This window comes from Apus apus, chromosome 1, assembly GCF_020740795.1.
Source record: "Apus apus isolate bApuApu2 chromosome 1, bApuApu2.pri.cur, whole genome shotgun sequence".
Taxonomy (NCBI): Eukaryota; Metazoa; Chordata; class Aves; order Apodiformes; family Apodidae; genus Apus; species Apus apus.
Window position 1 is genome coordinate 174966446 of NC_067282.1, and position 15413 is coordinate 174981858.

Here is a 15413-nt window from a genome sequence, read left to right on the forward strand (position 1 = left end):
GCTGAGTGGCGGCGGCGCGTCACGTGCGCAGGCCGGGCCGGGCCGGGCCGGGACTGCACCGCCCGGGACTGCACTGCCCGGGGCGCGGCGCGGCGGTGCGACATGTCCCACCAGACCGGGATCCAAGGTACCCGCGCGGCTCCCCCGGCGAGCGGTGACCGCCCGCTCTCCCTTGCCTCCGCCGTGCCCACCTGCCCCTCACGGCAGCCGGGCCCCCTTCCCTCCCCTCGCCAGCCGGGCGGGAGGCGGGTGGGGCGCCTTTCCCCCGGGACGGGACGCGGGGTCAGGCGGCCGTTGTGGCCGTTTAACCGGCCCGGTCCCGGCAGAATTTTCCCCCTTCCCAGGCCCTTTGTTCCCTGCCGGACGAGCCCGTTCTTTCCGCTGCGGGATGGCGGGGAAGGCGGGGAAAAACTGGTGCTGGCTTCGGCCCCGGGCGGCCGCCGCGCCTCCGGATCGAGCCCAGAGCTTGTCCCCAGCCAGGCGAACGCTTGCGGGCTTTATCCGCAGGGCTAGCCGCGCCTGTCCGCCCCAGCGTGGTGGGGAGCCCGCCTGAGGAGACAGCCTGGCTGGCTGAGGTGGCTTCCCCGAGCGCAGGTTGTCCCTGCCGCGGCGCGGCGGCCGCGGAGCTGGGGCCGGCGGCCGGGGCTGTGGGGGCTCCCCGAGCATCTCCCGCCTCTCGGGGCGGTTGGAGGAGCTGCCGCCTGCCGGGGGCGGCCGCAGCGGGTTTGGGATGGGTTGGACAGCGCGGGAAATGCCGAGAGTCGCTGCCGGGCCCGTTGTGTCGGGAGCCCCGAGGAGCAGCGGGGCAGAGAGGGACCTGGAGGGAGCTAGGAGCCCCAGAGGAGGGAAGCCCATTAAAAACCGCATCACGGAAGGCCACAGAGGGAAGAAGTGGGGGGGGGGACGGACAATTTTTCTGCGTGTTTCCAGGCCTTGGAGGGTGCAAGGAGCAATTAGAAGACAGCATATTGTATGTCAGCGTGACCAGGTTCCCCCGAATCACAGAATTGCTAAGCAGGGATTATACTGCAGGATTATGAGGGGATGGGGTTTTGCTGTCTCAGTTTCTGCGATCTGCTTGTTTATTGACTAGTATCATGTACTTTGTCTGCTCTCCCAGATTTATTGTTGAAGGTGACTTTTGTCCCGGACATGGCAGCTCTTAACTGCTCTATTCCCTTTTTTGTCCATCGGCTGCATTTGGTCTGCACCTTCTCGCCTCTCTTCTTTTCCTCCCCCTGCATGCCAATCCTTGAGCTTTTTTGCTGCTTCTTGTTTTAAGTTCTTCAACCCCTCTCAGGCTGGAGGTGCATCTGGGATAGCTTTTTTTGTAGGCTGGGGAAAACTATTGGAATAACTCTTTATTGCCTCGTTCTCCCCCTTGGCAATGCTGGAGGGAGGAGCAGAAGAATATCCTGTTGCTTACTACAAGCAAAAAGAGTGGCTAACCCTCCTCTGCTCGTCTTCTTCATGACTTTGGGATTGTTTTTCTTCATGTCTTTGAGATTGTTTTGTCCTCTAAAGAGAGCTATAGAGAACTCATCAGCTTTTCTGCACGGATCCTGCCTCAGCAGGCACTAATCAGGGGTCCTGTTTGCAGCAAAGCATCCGCTTCTGCAATTTGGAAGAGGAATAGCACTTGTGCCATTGCTGGCAGTAGCTACAAACAGGCTACTGTCACTCATAAACAATTGCAAGATTTGGCAGCATGGGCTGCTCTTTGCTGGAAACAGAAATGAAGTCATGGGGACAGTGAAATGTACCAGGCAGTTGCTAAAAGGACTGGACTTTCAAACAGACCAGTGCAGATAAATAGTGTAGGAAATTTATGGAGCTGTAGGAAGATAGACTGGAATATGTTCACAGTCTTTTAAGTAATCTTTAAATAATATTTCCTCTAAAATACTTGTGAAATAACCACAAATTTTAATTATCTAGGTGTTAGCTATTATCTATCTATTATCTCGCTGTTCTCTTTTCTGCATACTATCACTCTGTTGTAAATTTTAAAACTTTTATGAAGCAAAAACATAGATCACTTGATAGTGCTTGACTGTCTTGTCTTAAGATGTTACTTTAGGAGATGTCACAGCTCTGGTATTAGTGGAGGGGCTGCAGTATCTTATTCTTGTTTTGGTGTGTAGGGTTGAAATGAGAGAATAAGGAACAAAAAGACAGGAGACAAGAAGAGGACAAAAAACTGTCCTGGGGGAACTGGTAGGTCTAGAAAATGGTTCAGTGTTTGTGTGCTGAATGGAACAGTGAGGATTGACGAGACAATTAGAAAAGCTGGCAGCAAACTACAGTGAGGGTCTGCACTGGTTAGTGGTAAGATGTTAACTGGAATGAAGCTGGGGTTTGACTGGTAACCCAAAGCAGTTCAGTTTGTTTATCACTCCCTTCCCCTCCCACACCGTTTTGGCATTTCAGAATGGGCCTGGACACCACTTTGATGGGCAGAAATTGAAAATGTTTCTGTATGGGCAGTATTGTTGCTGGATACCATCTGACCATCTGTTCAGTTGGCCTCAACCTGACTATAAATAATCCTTTTTATTTGTTTCCTGGTTTGATGTTTGTTTTGCTGGTGCTGTGCTATATGCTGTGGGATTACTTAAAGGACCAGCTCGCAATAAGTGATCTTCAATAAATGCTGTACAACCCCCTGACTACAGCAAAATTGAACTGATTTGCACTCAGATTGTTTAGCAGAGCAATTGAGATAAGAACGATCTTCACATGACTCAAGCACAGTTCTTCAGTGGGCTCAGGGAAGTGAGTCTATAATGTTTGCAGTGTAGTGTCAGTGTCAATTACGGACACTTAAAAGTATTTTTAGTTACTTCTTTGTGAATTAATTGTAGAGCTATCCTGTTGCAATAGGTCAGGGTTTGAACAATGTCATCAAGATAAACACAAGGAGATAAGGTGATACAAAAGATGAGCAATGGCTGGCAACCTTCACTGATACTTTTCAGCGCTGTTTCCCCAGGAAAGACCAGCACTTTTGCCAGACAAGCTCTAACATTTTCCTGGCAGGTATGAAGTTTCTGACTGAAAGTTTGTACCAAGACTGCAGACTTCATGAATCTATTGTGATTTGTGATGTGTCATATTTTTATTGTGTTGCTGTGTTTACTGTGAAACCAGAGAGCCATGATGTGTTGTCATCTTTAATTTTCACTATGTTAAAAATCATATGGTATGCTAGAAATCAGGACTTTTGTGTAGTGTTGCCTGTCCTCTTTTTTGTGGCATGCTGGTGGCTGGAATAGCATGCAGCATAGAGGGAAAACCACTCCCATGTTCCTTCTTCAGGCCAACTTTTTAATGAAGGGCCAGTTGCACACTTTTCCAGTGTTGTTCTTGCCTTCCTGAATATTCTTTGTCTCAGGGAAATGAAGTGTGTTAATTTGGTTACTTTTATTTTCTCTTTTTTTCAGCAAGTGGAAGTGTTAAAGACATCTTTGTTGGAGCCAGAAATGGACAATACAGGCTTTTAAAAATAGTCATTGACAATGGTTAGTCAAATTTTAATCTTTTTTTTTTTTTTTTTCCTGATTCTCTTAGATGTTTTTCTTGTTGTTTTAGTGATCTACATGCACAATTGTTTAAAAAACAAAACTGCAAAACTTAATGTTCCTAGGGTCTTGCTTGTACAGAAGGTAAGTTAGAAGTTTTGGTGATGCTAAGCTTTTCAGTATCATGCTACTGTGGTTTTACATTTAAATTTTTATTCCGAATGTAACTTCATATTTTACCAAGAATTGCTGGGTATTTTATGTGTACGTTATAAATGAGCTTTCTCTTCTTACTTAAGAAACAGTAGTGGAAAAAAAAATTCCACACCTGTGTAGTTTTTCAGTGCTTTGGTTACTTTAATTAGACAGAGAGATTCTTACGCAGGAGCTAGTCACTCTAGATGAAGTATAAATATTATCTGCCTTTTATACTGGGATCAGCTGCATGTAGAAAATCCTATCAAAGCACATGCTTAAGTTGTAATCTGGCTGCATAGAAAATATCTTTAAAAATCTGTAACTTTGTATGAATTTTCAAAGCTAAAACCATTCCTTAAATCTCAGTTATATGTATAATATAAAATTACATCATGTCTTGCAGAACTTGGGTTTAATCTTTGAACTTCTTGGCAAGTGATCAAGGCTACAAAGATTGCAAGACAGAATGCATAAGTTTTCAGACTTTGTTTGTTTGTTTGTTTTTAATAGCAATGCTAGTTGACTTTGTAAGATATTTCACAATTCAGTCCATCTTTTCCAGTATGTCAAATGCCCACGTTGGGTTTTTTGTTCTTTGTAGAGTTATGCAGTTACAGTACCCTGAAATACTTGTTAGCTGAAAAAAGGTAATCTGTATGTACATGTATATACACATACATAGTTTTGTCGTTAGGTAAATAACCTACTGTTACCTTCTTAGTGTTTACATTTCTTAGGAAGCCTGCTGACATTGTAATATTGATTTCCTTAAGGAAGTGGCAATAGTAATGTTACGGGCAGGTCACTGTGGTAAAGTCTCACTAGCACAAGGTAACAAATTCCAGCATACCATATGTTTTTTTTTCCCCATTAGGCAAGGTGAAATATGCTTTTGTGTGTGTGCTACTTGTTAATATGAAATGAAGCCTAGAAATAAGATACAAATGGAAGATATTTCCCATTTTGTTTGTGTGTGTATATATGTGCATTTTGTCTGTATGTAGGAACAGAAACCAGTCTTTTATACTACTTTCTACAGTTCAGAAAACAACCTCTGAAACTTACAGAATACCGGGGGAGGGACAGTTGCCTCATCTGTCTACAGGAGCTTTCAGCAACTATCCTTAGTCAACAGATAATAGTCAAACTGAGTTCTGCTAATCTGAGTTAGCAAGAGAAGAGGTTTGCTACTGGGCAGTAGAGTTCATTTGATTGCATTTTTCTATTTAAAATCCAAGCAGCATAAAGCCATGTAGAGTTCAGACTTGGCAAGTTTGTTCTGAATACTTTGGTCTAAGTGTACAACTTCAGCTACTTTGTACCTACTTCAGAGAAGGACCGGACACCTTCTCCCTGAGCTCTTCGTGTTCTGGGACTTGAGTGCATTGCTCTGAAAAGTTTGCTGTGGAGGCATTTGTATATCATTGTACTTCTGTCTGAAGCTTTAAAAATTAGGTTCTCTAAAAGGAGTGTGATGATCCTCAAACTTTTGTAAGATTCCATTTAAACTAGGTATTTCTGTTTTGGTTGTGGGGGATATTATTTATTGGGAAGCTGATAAATGTTTTGAAAGACACTCTGTTAATTTTTTCCTTTGGAAGCTGAGATGTGATTTATAAATAAGAGAAAAATCTTGTTGCTACAGCTGTTCATATAATTAAATCTCATCTGAAGTATTCTATACAGACTTAAGCCAATTATACATAATAAGCAACTTCAGTCATTTAAAAAGAGCATAGTTACAGAGCTGTATTAGAAAGAGGTTTATCTACTTCCATAGTCAAGTTAAAGTGATTAGTGCAAGCATATTATTTCCAAACGCTTTTCTCTATATAACTGAGTTATTGACTCCTTACAATGAGTACAAACACTAATACATTATAGCAACAGCATCGATAATTCTAAAATGTAGAAGCTTACTCTCATCTTTTTTCTACTTAAGTATTTCAATTTAAAAGTAAACTAACTAGCAAAAGACAGTCTTATTTCCCTTCTGTGTACTTTACACTAAAAGCACATCAGTCTTGTCCCTTCAGATCAAAGAACTTGATGACAACCAACACATTACTTCTTAACTATTTGTATTTGGGTTAAAGTAAGTTAGAGTTTGAATATACACAGTATTTGTAGGAATTCACCTGCTTTCACACTGTTCTTGACTTCCATTCTTGTGGATGTAATTATGAAAGATGAAGTGTGTGATTAACTGTTTATTGTAATTGCTATTTTTGAAAACTGGTATTAACTGTATCATTGTTAACCTGTAGCTTTGGTTATTGATTATAGAGCAGCTTATTGTGGGATCATCTATGCGGCCAGTTGGATCATGGGAAAAGGATTATGATTCCTTTGTCCTTCCCCTTCTCGAAGACAAGCAACCATGTTATATATTATACAGATTAGATTCTCAGAATGCTCAAGGATATGAATGGATCTTCATTGCATGGTCACCTGATCACTCTCCTGTAAGTAACAGTCATCAGAGGCTTCTTGCTGTTAATGGTTTTTCAACAGTGCCTTTCGATCTGAATACTAGTAATGAAGGATTTGAGGAATGAAGCTTTCCCCAACTTTTCACTTTCCTCCAGGAAAACTGGGAAAACACCTTTCTTGAAACTGATTGAGAAGCAGTATCAATGGGTCTAGAGTGCAGCTGATCCTTCATATTTCTAGCTGGACTGGAGGAGGCAAGATTGTTTTTTGCCCAGTTTGTCGTCTTTCTGCCAGTGTTTCATTAAAATGAATCATGGAAGGATATGGGACAGAAATCTCAGTGGGTGTTGTCATAGAGAGAAGGATTATAGAGTGAGCTCAAGCCGTTTGTTCTGTTTGGTTTGCTGGCTGCCCAGCTGGCACTCGTGGTTTTGTGACTGGTCACAGAATATACTGTTTCTTAGTAGTTAGAGAACATGGGAGGGAACTGAGGTAAGAGGTAAGGATTTCCAGGAGAAACTATGATATTCAGGTTCTGGGAATGTGAGATAAGGGATGAGAGCAAGTAAGGCTATTCCCATATTTCTATTACTTGCACTAGCAGTTGGGAAATAGTAAGAGACCAAAAGTTGGAGTGCATAGAAGACATTAGATGGAAAAAGTGAGGTATTGTGGTGAGCATGGCATGACAGTGAAATAAATTGGGAAGATGGAACTGTTGTGAGAGCAGTAAGTGACTGTGTTAGACACAAGCTGATAGGGAGCAAACATGATTAGATGTTCTGCCCCAGGAAATTTCATTTTTCCAGTCTATAGTTGAACCAAAATTATCTGGAGTCACTGTCAAATAAAAATAATAATGAGATATATTAGCAGTCTGCTCTTTCTCTCTCTTTTATCCATTAGTACGCAGACCAGTGACAAAAGATCTAAACAGTTGTGGGTTTTCCCATTTAAAATTAGTAAAGATTATGTTGACATATTTTTCCATTTAAAGAAAAGCTCATATTTAAAAAAAAGCTCTTACTAAAGCTGCAACTTAGTTTTGGAATTACTTTGATAATAATGCATTGTGTTATGCCCTTGAGAATTTAATAGCATGTGTTTGTATCATGATGCAGAGCACATTCCATGGAGTTTATTCTTTATTAATAATTACAACTTCAATAGAATTGAAACTTCAAGTGCAGTTTCAACACTTAAAATATTTGTTCAAGAAAAATGTTTGTCAGTGGACTTGGAACACCAATATGTTAGATTCTCTCTGTACACCAAGTTAAAAAAAACCCACCCAAATCAAACCAACGCTATTTTATTATATGCTAGGTTCGTCAGAAAATGTTGTATGCAGCAACCCGAGCAACACTTAAGAAAGAATTTGGAGGTGGTCATATTAAGGATGAAGTATTTGGAACAGTACAGGTATGTTTTTATTTTTAAGGTTAAATTAAATACAAAACATAGTAGCTGAAGTTACTGGCATGAATTTGTGGTGTTTCTGCTCTTTTTTGATTAAGGAAAAAAAGAGTTAAAAGCCATGCATATTACTGCAGTGTTAAAAAGTAAACCTGAAAATTCTCTCATTTGAAAAAGTTAAATATATTTAACAATTATAGGCTAAGAAGTACTTGCTTCAAATTACTACGAAAACAAAATAATCTGGGAACAATAGGAGCCTCTCTTAATCTTACTGCATGCATGTGAATCCTCAAAAGCTGTAACATGGTAATTTTAAGGCTAATGGTATACACAAGCTCTTTTCCAAGTATGCCTATGAAACAGAAGTGGGCTAGAGCAGCTAACTGCATGCTGTTAACATCTGAAAAACAAATGCTTTTATCTTAAACCAAGATAATTAAGCTGTCAGTTCTTTAGAATTTTACCATCAAATGTAACTCAAGTCCATGGCTGCCGTTTTAATTTACAGAAACAGAATTTTAGTAGCTACTGATTTGTTCAATGAAAATACTAATAGTTGGCTGTTAAATCTGGTAAGATAATTGCCAGGTGCATATATGAAAGCTAACAAGCTTCTAAGGAATGTTGAAAAGCCTGCAAGTGCTGTGCATGTAAGGAAATATGAGGCTACAGTGTTACTTTGATTTCTTTGGGGAATAGGCCTTTCATGGATGTGAAGTCAGCCTGTTTGTCAGGCAGACATCAGTCAGTCTTAACTATTTAATCCATTTCCAGTTTCAAAGAAATACAATTCTCAAAGATCTATAATTCCTATAGCTTTCATGAAAATGGATGATTACTTAGAGATCCAAACAATCATTTCCTTTCTCCACCTTCTGCAAAGACAGAGAGTGCAGCAGTTATCTTCTGTGTGGCCTGTTAACTAGTTCATCATATGCACAAATATGAATCAAAGCACCACCACTATTGACACAGGGGGCTGGCGCTAAAAGAACGGAAGGAGTTGGAGATTTGGGGAAGAATAAAGGATATTGTAGTGGGGAAAAAACTGTGGAAGAGGTGTGGGCTGTTGTGCTAACCACTGTTGTGGTAAACATAAAGACATGGGGCTAATAATTCTTCTGTTCACCAAATAAATAATTTGTTATATTCAGCATTAACCTGTGATGGAGGCTCCATTATCCTAACAAGCACACTAACATATATCTCTGGAGAGGCTTTATTCTAGAGAAGCAGGTAACTGAGTTGCTAAGAGGGTTTACTGATAGAGGTAATTTTTTTTTTTTTTTGCCTGTTCAGTCAACTAATCTCTCAATGCCACTTGCACCAAACCATTAACAGTCTATGTAATTGTAGAATTTGGGCTCTGAGCTTTAAGACTAGATGCAAGTCTGAGCTTACATCTCAATTGTAAGGAAGGAGCATTGCATTTGTCTATTACTAGAATTTCAGAATGTTTGGTGCACTCAAGGGATGAAGTCAACGTGACTCACTTTTTCCAGGTTCATTATGTTACAGCTTAGTATATCTTTAAATTGTTGGGTTTAGTGTCTTTTAAGCTCCTTAATTGTATCTGGCCTCTAATGTTCATCTGTGTGAAAATCTCAGCTTCTTCAAAGTATCAAGTCACAAGCCTCACTTAGAATCTTGGGTTACTCTGTCTTTATTTTGTTAGACAGAAGGATGGTTTAGTTGCAACTAGCTCTGTTATCCTGGTGGAACCTGGTTATGGTCCCATCTGCTACTTCACATGTATTAACTTCAGTACACTTGGGCTTCTGAAACAAGGCATAATGGAGTATTTCCACTGGAAATTGTATTTGGGAAGATCTGTCTCTTTCAGAAAGGGAAGAGCTAAGAAGGAGCTTTCTCTTTATCCTTAGAACTTGAGTATAAAATCACATGATTGCATAAGGTTCTCTTCTAAGTGACCACCTTAATTGTAAAAATACAACAGTATTTGCCCCTGGTATCAACCTCTTTGTGGAGGGTCAGAGCTGAAACTAAATGTTGTCAGATTCCCCAGAGTGGTTATCAGAAATCATCACTTCTCTGATGTTGCATCCTAAACTATTTGCAGTATCACATGCCTACTCCTTTTCCTAACATGGCATTTCTATCTCCCATTTATTTAGGTAGAAAACAACTAATGAGTCTCCATTCTCAGCATGCACATTTTATAAGAAAATAGAATTATTTATTTATTTATTTATTGGAATTGTGGCAATTTTGTGACGTTTTGTCCAAGACAGCTGAATAACTTCACTCATGCAGTCTTCATTAGTGCTAATTTTTGTATTAGCAAGTTCATTAGGGACTGATGGTAGAAATGCTGCTCATGGTACAGTTGGGTACAAGAGCAGCCAAGTGGATCCTGCTGTACAGGAAGATGAGCTGAACTTGCTAGTGCACTTACACTTGTAATCCTGAATGGATTTTCCAATAAAATGACTATAACTTTATGGGAAGTAATTGCTTTTTTATGCTGCAAAGAGCATCTGTGAAGAAATCTTCTATTATTAAAAATGTTCAATATTGATATTGTGCTTTCAGGATGATGTTTCACTGAATGGATATAAAAAATATTTGATATCACAGTCCTCCCCTGCGCCTCTCACTGCAGCAGAAGAGGAACTTCGACAAATTAAGATTAATGAGGTACCTACAATGTCTTTGAGTGTGGGTGGAAAACTGAGTGTAGAGTTCCAAACCTACTGTAGGGAAAAACATCTTTCTAGGATAAGAAGGGAAGAAAGGAAAACGGAAAGTTTCAGAAGGTTTGAGTGGATGAGAATATAAATTTCTCTCTCAATGACTTGAGAGTGCAGGATGATGCTGGCAGGAGTTGAAGTGGAATGATCTTGCTGAGTTTGCAAGGCCTAGTGTCTGAGTGAGACACATGATTGCAGAGCTTAACTGTTCCAACTTTCGCCCTTAACATGGGGAGTCTCCATCTCGGAGATGTTCAAAAGCTGTCTGGACAGATAGCTGGGCAGCTGCCTCTAGGTGGCCCTCTAGAGCAGGGTGGTTGGGCAAGATCACTTCCAGAGATGCCTTCCAACTTCAACGGTGGCAGAAATTGTAGAGAATTGTAGAGAAAACACAAAATAGCAACTGTTGCAGTGAATTATTGCCAGGAGTATTTCAGCAGCCTTATCCCTAGAGGAAATGTAATTAGCTTCCAGCACCAGTGCATTTGTCTTTACCAGTGAGAGGAAGTGAATGGAATTCCAATAAAAATAAAATAGAAGTCCAAACCAAGTAGCTAGTCCTTTTAAGAGACTGATATGCTTTTACTACAAACACTTTCTAGGAAAACCTCTTAACAAATGCCTTTAAGCAAATAATTTGATGATTGCCAGCTAGCTAATGACTTAAAAGTTTCAGGGGATTATTTTCTTACATTTTTCCTTCACTTGATCACTGTTTATGTTCAGATATGTATTAAAATAGGTCATGTGCTGATCTCATTAGTTTTTCAGGCTTGTATTTTACAGCCATGGTAAATGTGTTTGAAATATTGTTTCTGCAGCTGGATGCCAGCAAACTAACATGTGAAATGCAGCTCTTTATCTTCTCTAATCTTGCCACATTACCGAGGTTTTGCTGCAACTGTGTTGTTGCACTGGAACAGGTTGTCTGGAGAGGTGGTAGATGCCCCATCCCTGGAAACATTCAAAGTCAAGTTGGATGGGGCTTTGAGCAATCTTATCTGGTTGAAGATGTCCCTGCTCACTACAGGGGGGTTGGACTAGACGATCTTTAAAGGTTCCTTTCAACCCAAACTATATCATGATTCTATATCCATGAACTTTGTGTTCCTTATCAGTTCTCTTCTAGGCTGACAAGTCCTAATCTAGGTAGTTCTTCCTCCTAAAGAAACCACTCCATACTTCTGATCCTTTTGCTTTTTTCTGCAGTTTTTCCAGCTCTGCTATATATTATATGAGATGGAGGGATAGGGAAAGCAGAACTGCACGTGGTATTCAAGATGCAGGCATGTTACTGACACCTATAGTGCCTCATGTTGTGTTCTGTTCTTTACTCTTTTGTGTAGCAATTTGTAACATTTCATTTGTGGGTGGGGAGTTCGGTTGTGGTGGGTTTTTTTTGTTTTTGTTTTCCAAGGCTGACCACTAAAATAATATTTTCAGAGATATTCAGTGTGACCTGCAAAGTCTTGCTCCAGAATGGTAGTAGCTAGCTCAAGCCCATCACCATACAGGGATAAGAGAGTGTTGATTTCTTTTGCCTTCTGCATACATTACTTCAGAATTATTCATAGGAAATTTCATCTGCCATTTTATCCACCACTCAGCAGACATCACTAGCAAATCTTATGGTGTGAATTTAGATATTTTTAAGTTACTTAGGTGTTTTTGGTTTGCTTTAATGGTCTGAAATGTGTTGCCATATGGATAAGTACATTTTGTTCATTTTCTTAAATCTTGAGTTATGTTGGGTTACCTTCTTCTCTTACCTGTCCCCAAACTTCACAGCTGTTGTTTGAGGTTTTTTTCCTACTTGTACTTTAATATGGTTTATACAATATGGTATTTTGTTATGTTTTACTATTTTTCTGATGCCTGTTTTATGTTTAGTAGTAAGGCTTTTATGCAGATATATTTTGCAAATACTTTTATGTAACCTTCTTCATACATTTATCAATCTTTATACAAAAGCAAGTTTTCCACTTGCTTTCTTCTCCTCTTTCCTTGTTGCTGATAAGCTGTTCTTAAAACATGGAGGATAATGTACTGTTGGCCCAAGCATCTTTCATTTTAATTTTTTATCTATTTGTTCCATATTTCATGATAATCTCTTTTTAATTAAAGCTGAAAATCATCTATCTGATAGATCTAAGACCCACACTTTCCATTTTATACACTTTTATGACCATTGCTTCCTCATCACTAATGTTAAAAGTGATTGTGAAATTTTAAAAAGAAGTCAATATATTCAAAAGCTAATACTGAGATGTTAAGTACAGACTTGGGAAAACTGGAGGCCAGAGCTCATTTTGAAAGAAACTGCATGAATGTTAAGAGAAACAGAAATTCTTTTAAAAATGCCTTTGAAATAACTGTTGTTTCCTCTCAAATAATTTCTGACTAACATAACTGGGTTATGAACAGTTGTTGAGCTTGCATTTACCTTGGATTTTTTTTACTTTGTGTTAGATGTCCTAGAAGTCAAAAATTAAGATTTTGTTTGTTGTGTTTGCTTTCCTTTTGGGATAGGCTGTGGCAGGGTAGGGTATTAAAGCAGGAAGGAGGGAAGTTGATTTGCTTTTCCTTCAAGAAGATCAGTTTGTCTTGTAAGATACAATTTTTCTTTCTTCCTCTGAAAATTTTGACTGCCTAGAAATTATATTTGTATGTTTTGATGTAATGTTTTTGCAAGATACAATAAAGTTCATAAGCAATATTGTCAGTTCAAAAGTGTAACACAGAATATGAAAACCAGGCTCTTTCCTCCTGGCTTAGTGTGTCTTCATACCAGAATTTAACTTAGAGCTTCTTTAATGACACTTGAGCCAGTTTTACCTCTTTGATCATTCTGTCGGCTCTGCAAAGCCAGCTGTTTCAGAGATATGAAACTGTTTTCATGTAAGCAAGCAAACATGACCTGTAAATTAAAAAATACAAAGCCGTTGTATATATGAGGATCATATTTTAGGGTAGTTTATTCTTGGAATAGCTAATTTACTCTGTGTAACCATATGCAACATATTGTCAGTTACTGTAAGAAACCAAACAAATGACTGCAAAGGTGTCTGCTTACATCTCATTTGACTTGTGTTCCAGGTACAGACAGATGTTGGTGTAGATACCAAGCATCAAACATTGCAAGGAGTAGCATTCCCCATAGCTAAAGAAGCTATTCAGGCTTTGGAGAAACTGAAAAATAAGAATCTGAATTATGTACAACTGGCAAGTATAAAATACTTTAGCTATTCTTTAGTGGTGAGTATGAAATAGATTATCCACACATTAAGCAATGTGTGTAGATGATGTACACTGATAAATTGCCATGCCGTATTGGATTAACTGACTTTTTTTTTTTCATCCTGTCATGTTCTCTGGTTTGCTTTCTGTCTATTAACTATATTCAGGTTTGTTTTGTTAACAGCAAATTGATATGAAAAATGAAACTATAATTTTGGCAAACACACTTCATACGGAACTTAAGGACTTGCCAAAAAGAATTCCAAAGGATGCTGCGCGTTACCACTTTTTCCTGTATAAGCATGCCCATGAAGGAGACTATTTGGAATCCATAGGTATGAGAAAATACATCTGCTTGTCAGCATGAGCATAAATTTCAGTCATTTGATTGTCAAACTGACTTCAGAGGAGTCCTTATGTTTAGAAAGTAGTGAGCTATCCCTTTTGATTATGAACATCTATAAATCAGTCATCATGTGAAAACATAAATATAGTGGCCATTCTCTGATTCCCCATTTGATGTGAAACTCTTGCTGAAGCAAAAAAGATCCTGACTGGTGTTACATTTTCCCTTTCAGACTGCATAGTTGGCTTGCAATGCCTCTCTGCTGTAAGTGATATTATAATACAGGTTTTGATGGAGTGTAGTTATGGTGTGACTTGTGGGTTTTTTTCCTGCAGTTTTCATCTACTCAATGCCAGGCTATACCTGCAGTATACGGGAACGAATGCTCTACTCTAGTTGCAAAAGCCCACTGTTAGAAATTGTAGAAAGACAGTTGTGGATGCAGATCATTAGAAAGGTGAGTCACACTGGGTATACTGGCATTTTCTCTATCCCTCTGTTCCCTTCTTAATACCTAACTGTAACTGTCTTCTGCCACCACCTTCTGTAAACAAGGGGAAGTGTTGTATAACTATTAAGTATTACAGTTTGTCCAGAACAAGAAATACTTGTTGGTAAAGCTTCAGATACAAAGTTAAGTTGTGGAAACCTTTATCTGCTTCATAATTTCTACACTTTCACAGCTTTAATAAACGTATCCTTGTGCATCAAGTATTTCAGAGTACTTTGAAGGACTGTTTTGTAGTAACATTATTTCTTATTATAAGGCCTGTCATATTTTGGACCACAACACATTGCTGTTGCTGAACATAGAATTCCTTTAAAGCCAAGGTTACTTAAAGATTTTCAAAATTATTTTAAGCTGCAGTTATTGAATTTAAACTGGTATCTTAGGAGTCTTGATGGGGCAAACATGGATTTGCAAGTGAGCTGCTCTTCTCACATTGTATAGAATTTACTACTGTGCCTAAAGAGTAAGTTGTTTCTCAACACCAGAGCAGAGCCCATGGGAAGGGTCCATTTGTGGAGCGTGTGACCAACAGTTATATTCTTAATGCTTGAGCTGTACATTTAGAAGGACTTTGAGGCTTGGTTTCTGTGAGGATTATGTCTACCCAAAAAATAGCAGAGTTAATACTAACCATTTTTACTGTGGTGACATGACTTAAGTAGATTATTACTATCTGTTTTTATCTGTCATTATTTATCAGAAATTTCCTTTCTACAATGAAATAAATGCATAATATGACTCTTGTAGACATATTTCTGAAGCATGCACTTGTAACAGCAATACCGTGGCTGGCGAGTCCATCAAGTGCTATGGTTGGCAGGCCATGAAGTGCTGAATGCTCAGCAGAGCAGGGCCACAGCATTTCCCTGGATTCTAAATTCCTGCAATTCAAAACAATGGTGTTTGGCCTGGGAAGAGTATTTTCTTTGCACTCAGGTTTATATGCTTAAATTTTTAAACAACAACAACAAAAACATCCCTTTTTGTGTCTTCATTAAATTTATTTTAGCTTTTCCCTGGCTTGAATACGTGATGAG

At 39.2% G+C, this 15413-nt stretch overlaps 1 protein-coding gene across 1 annotated transcript in view; it reads left to right on the forward strand.

Annotated features, from left to right (window-relative positions):
* TWF1 (twinfilin actin binding protein 1) overlaps positions 1-15413 on the forward strand; it is a 19131-nt gene continuing 3718 nt past the window's right edge. Inside the window, exons 1-8 of the mRNA XM_051641575.1 lie at positions 1-127; positions 3444-3521; positions 6006-6184; positions 7479-7574; positions 10125-10229; positions 13379-13504; positions 13704-13854; positions 14201-14322. Of these exons, the coding sequence (XP_051497535.1) occupies positions 103-127; positions 3444-3521; positions 6006-6184; positions 7479-7574; positions 10125-10229; positions 13379-13504; positions 13704-13854; positions 14201-14322 (882 nt within the window). The 5' untranslated portion in view covers positions 1-102. The remainder of the gene's footprint in view (positions 128-3443; positions 3522-6005; positions 6185-7478; positions 7575-10124; positions 10230-13378; positions 13505-13703; positions 13855-14200; positions 14323-15413) is intronic.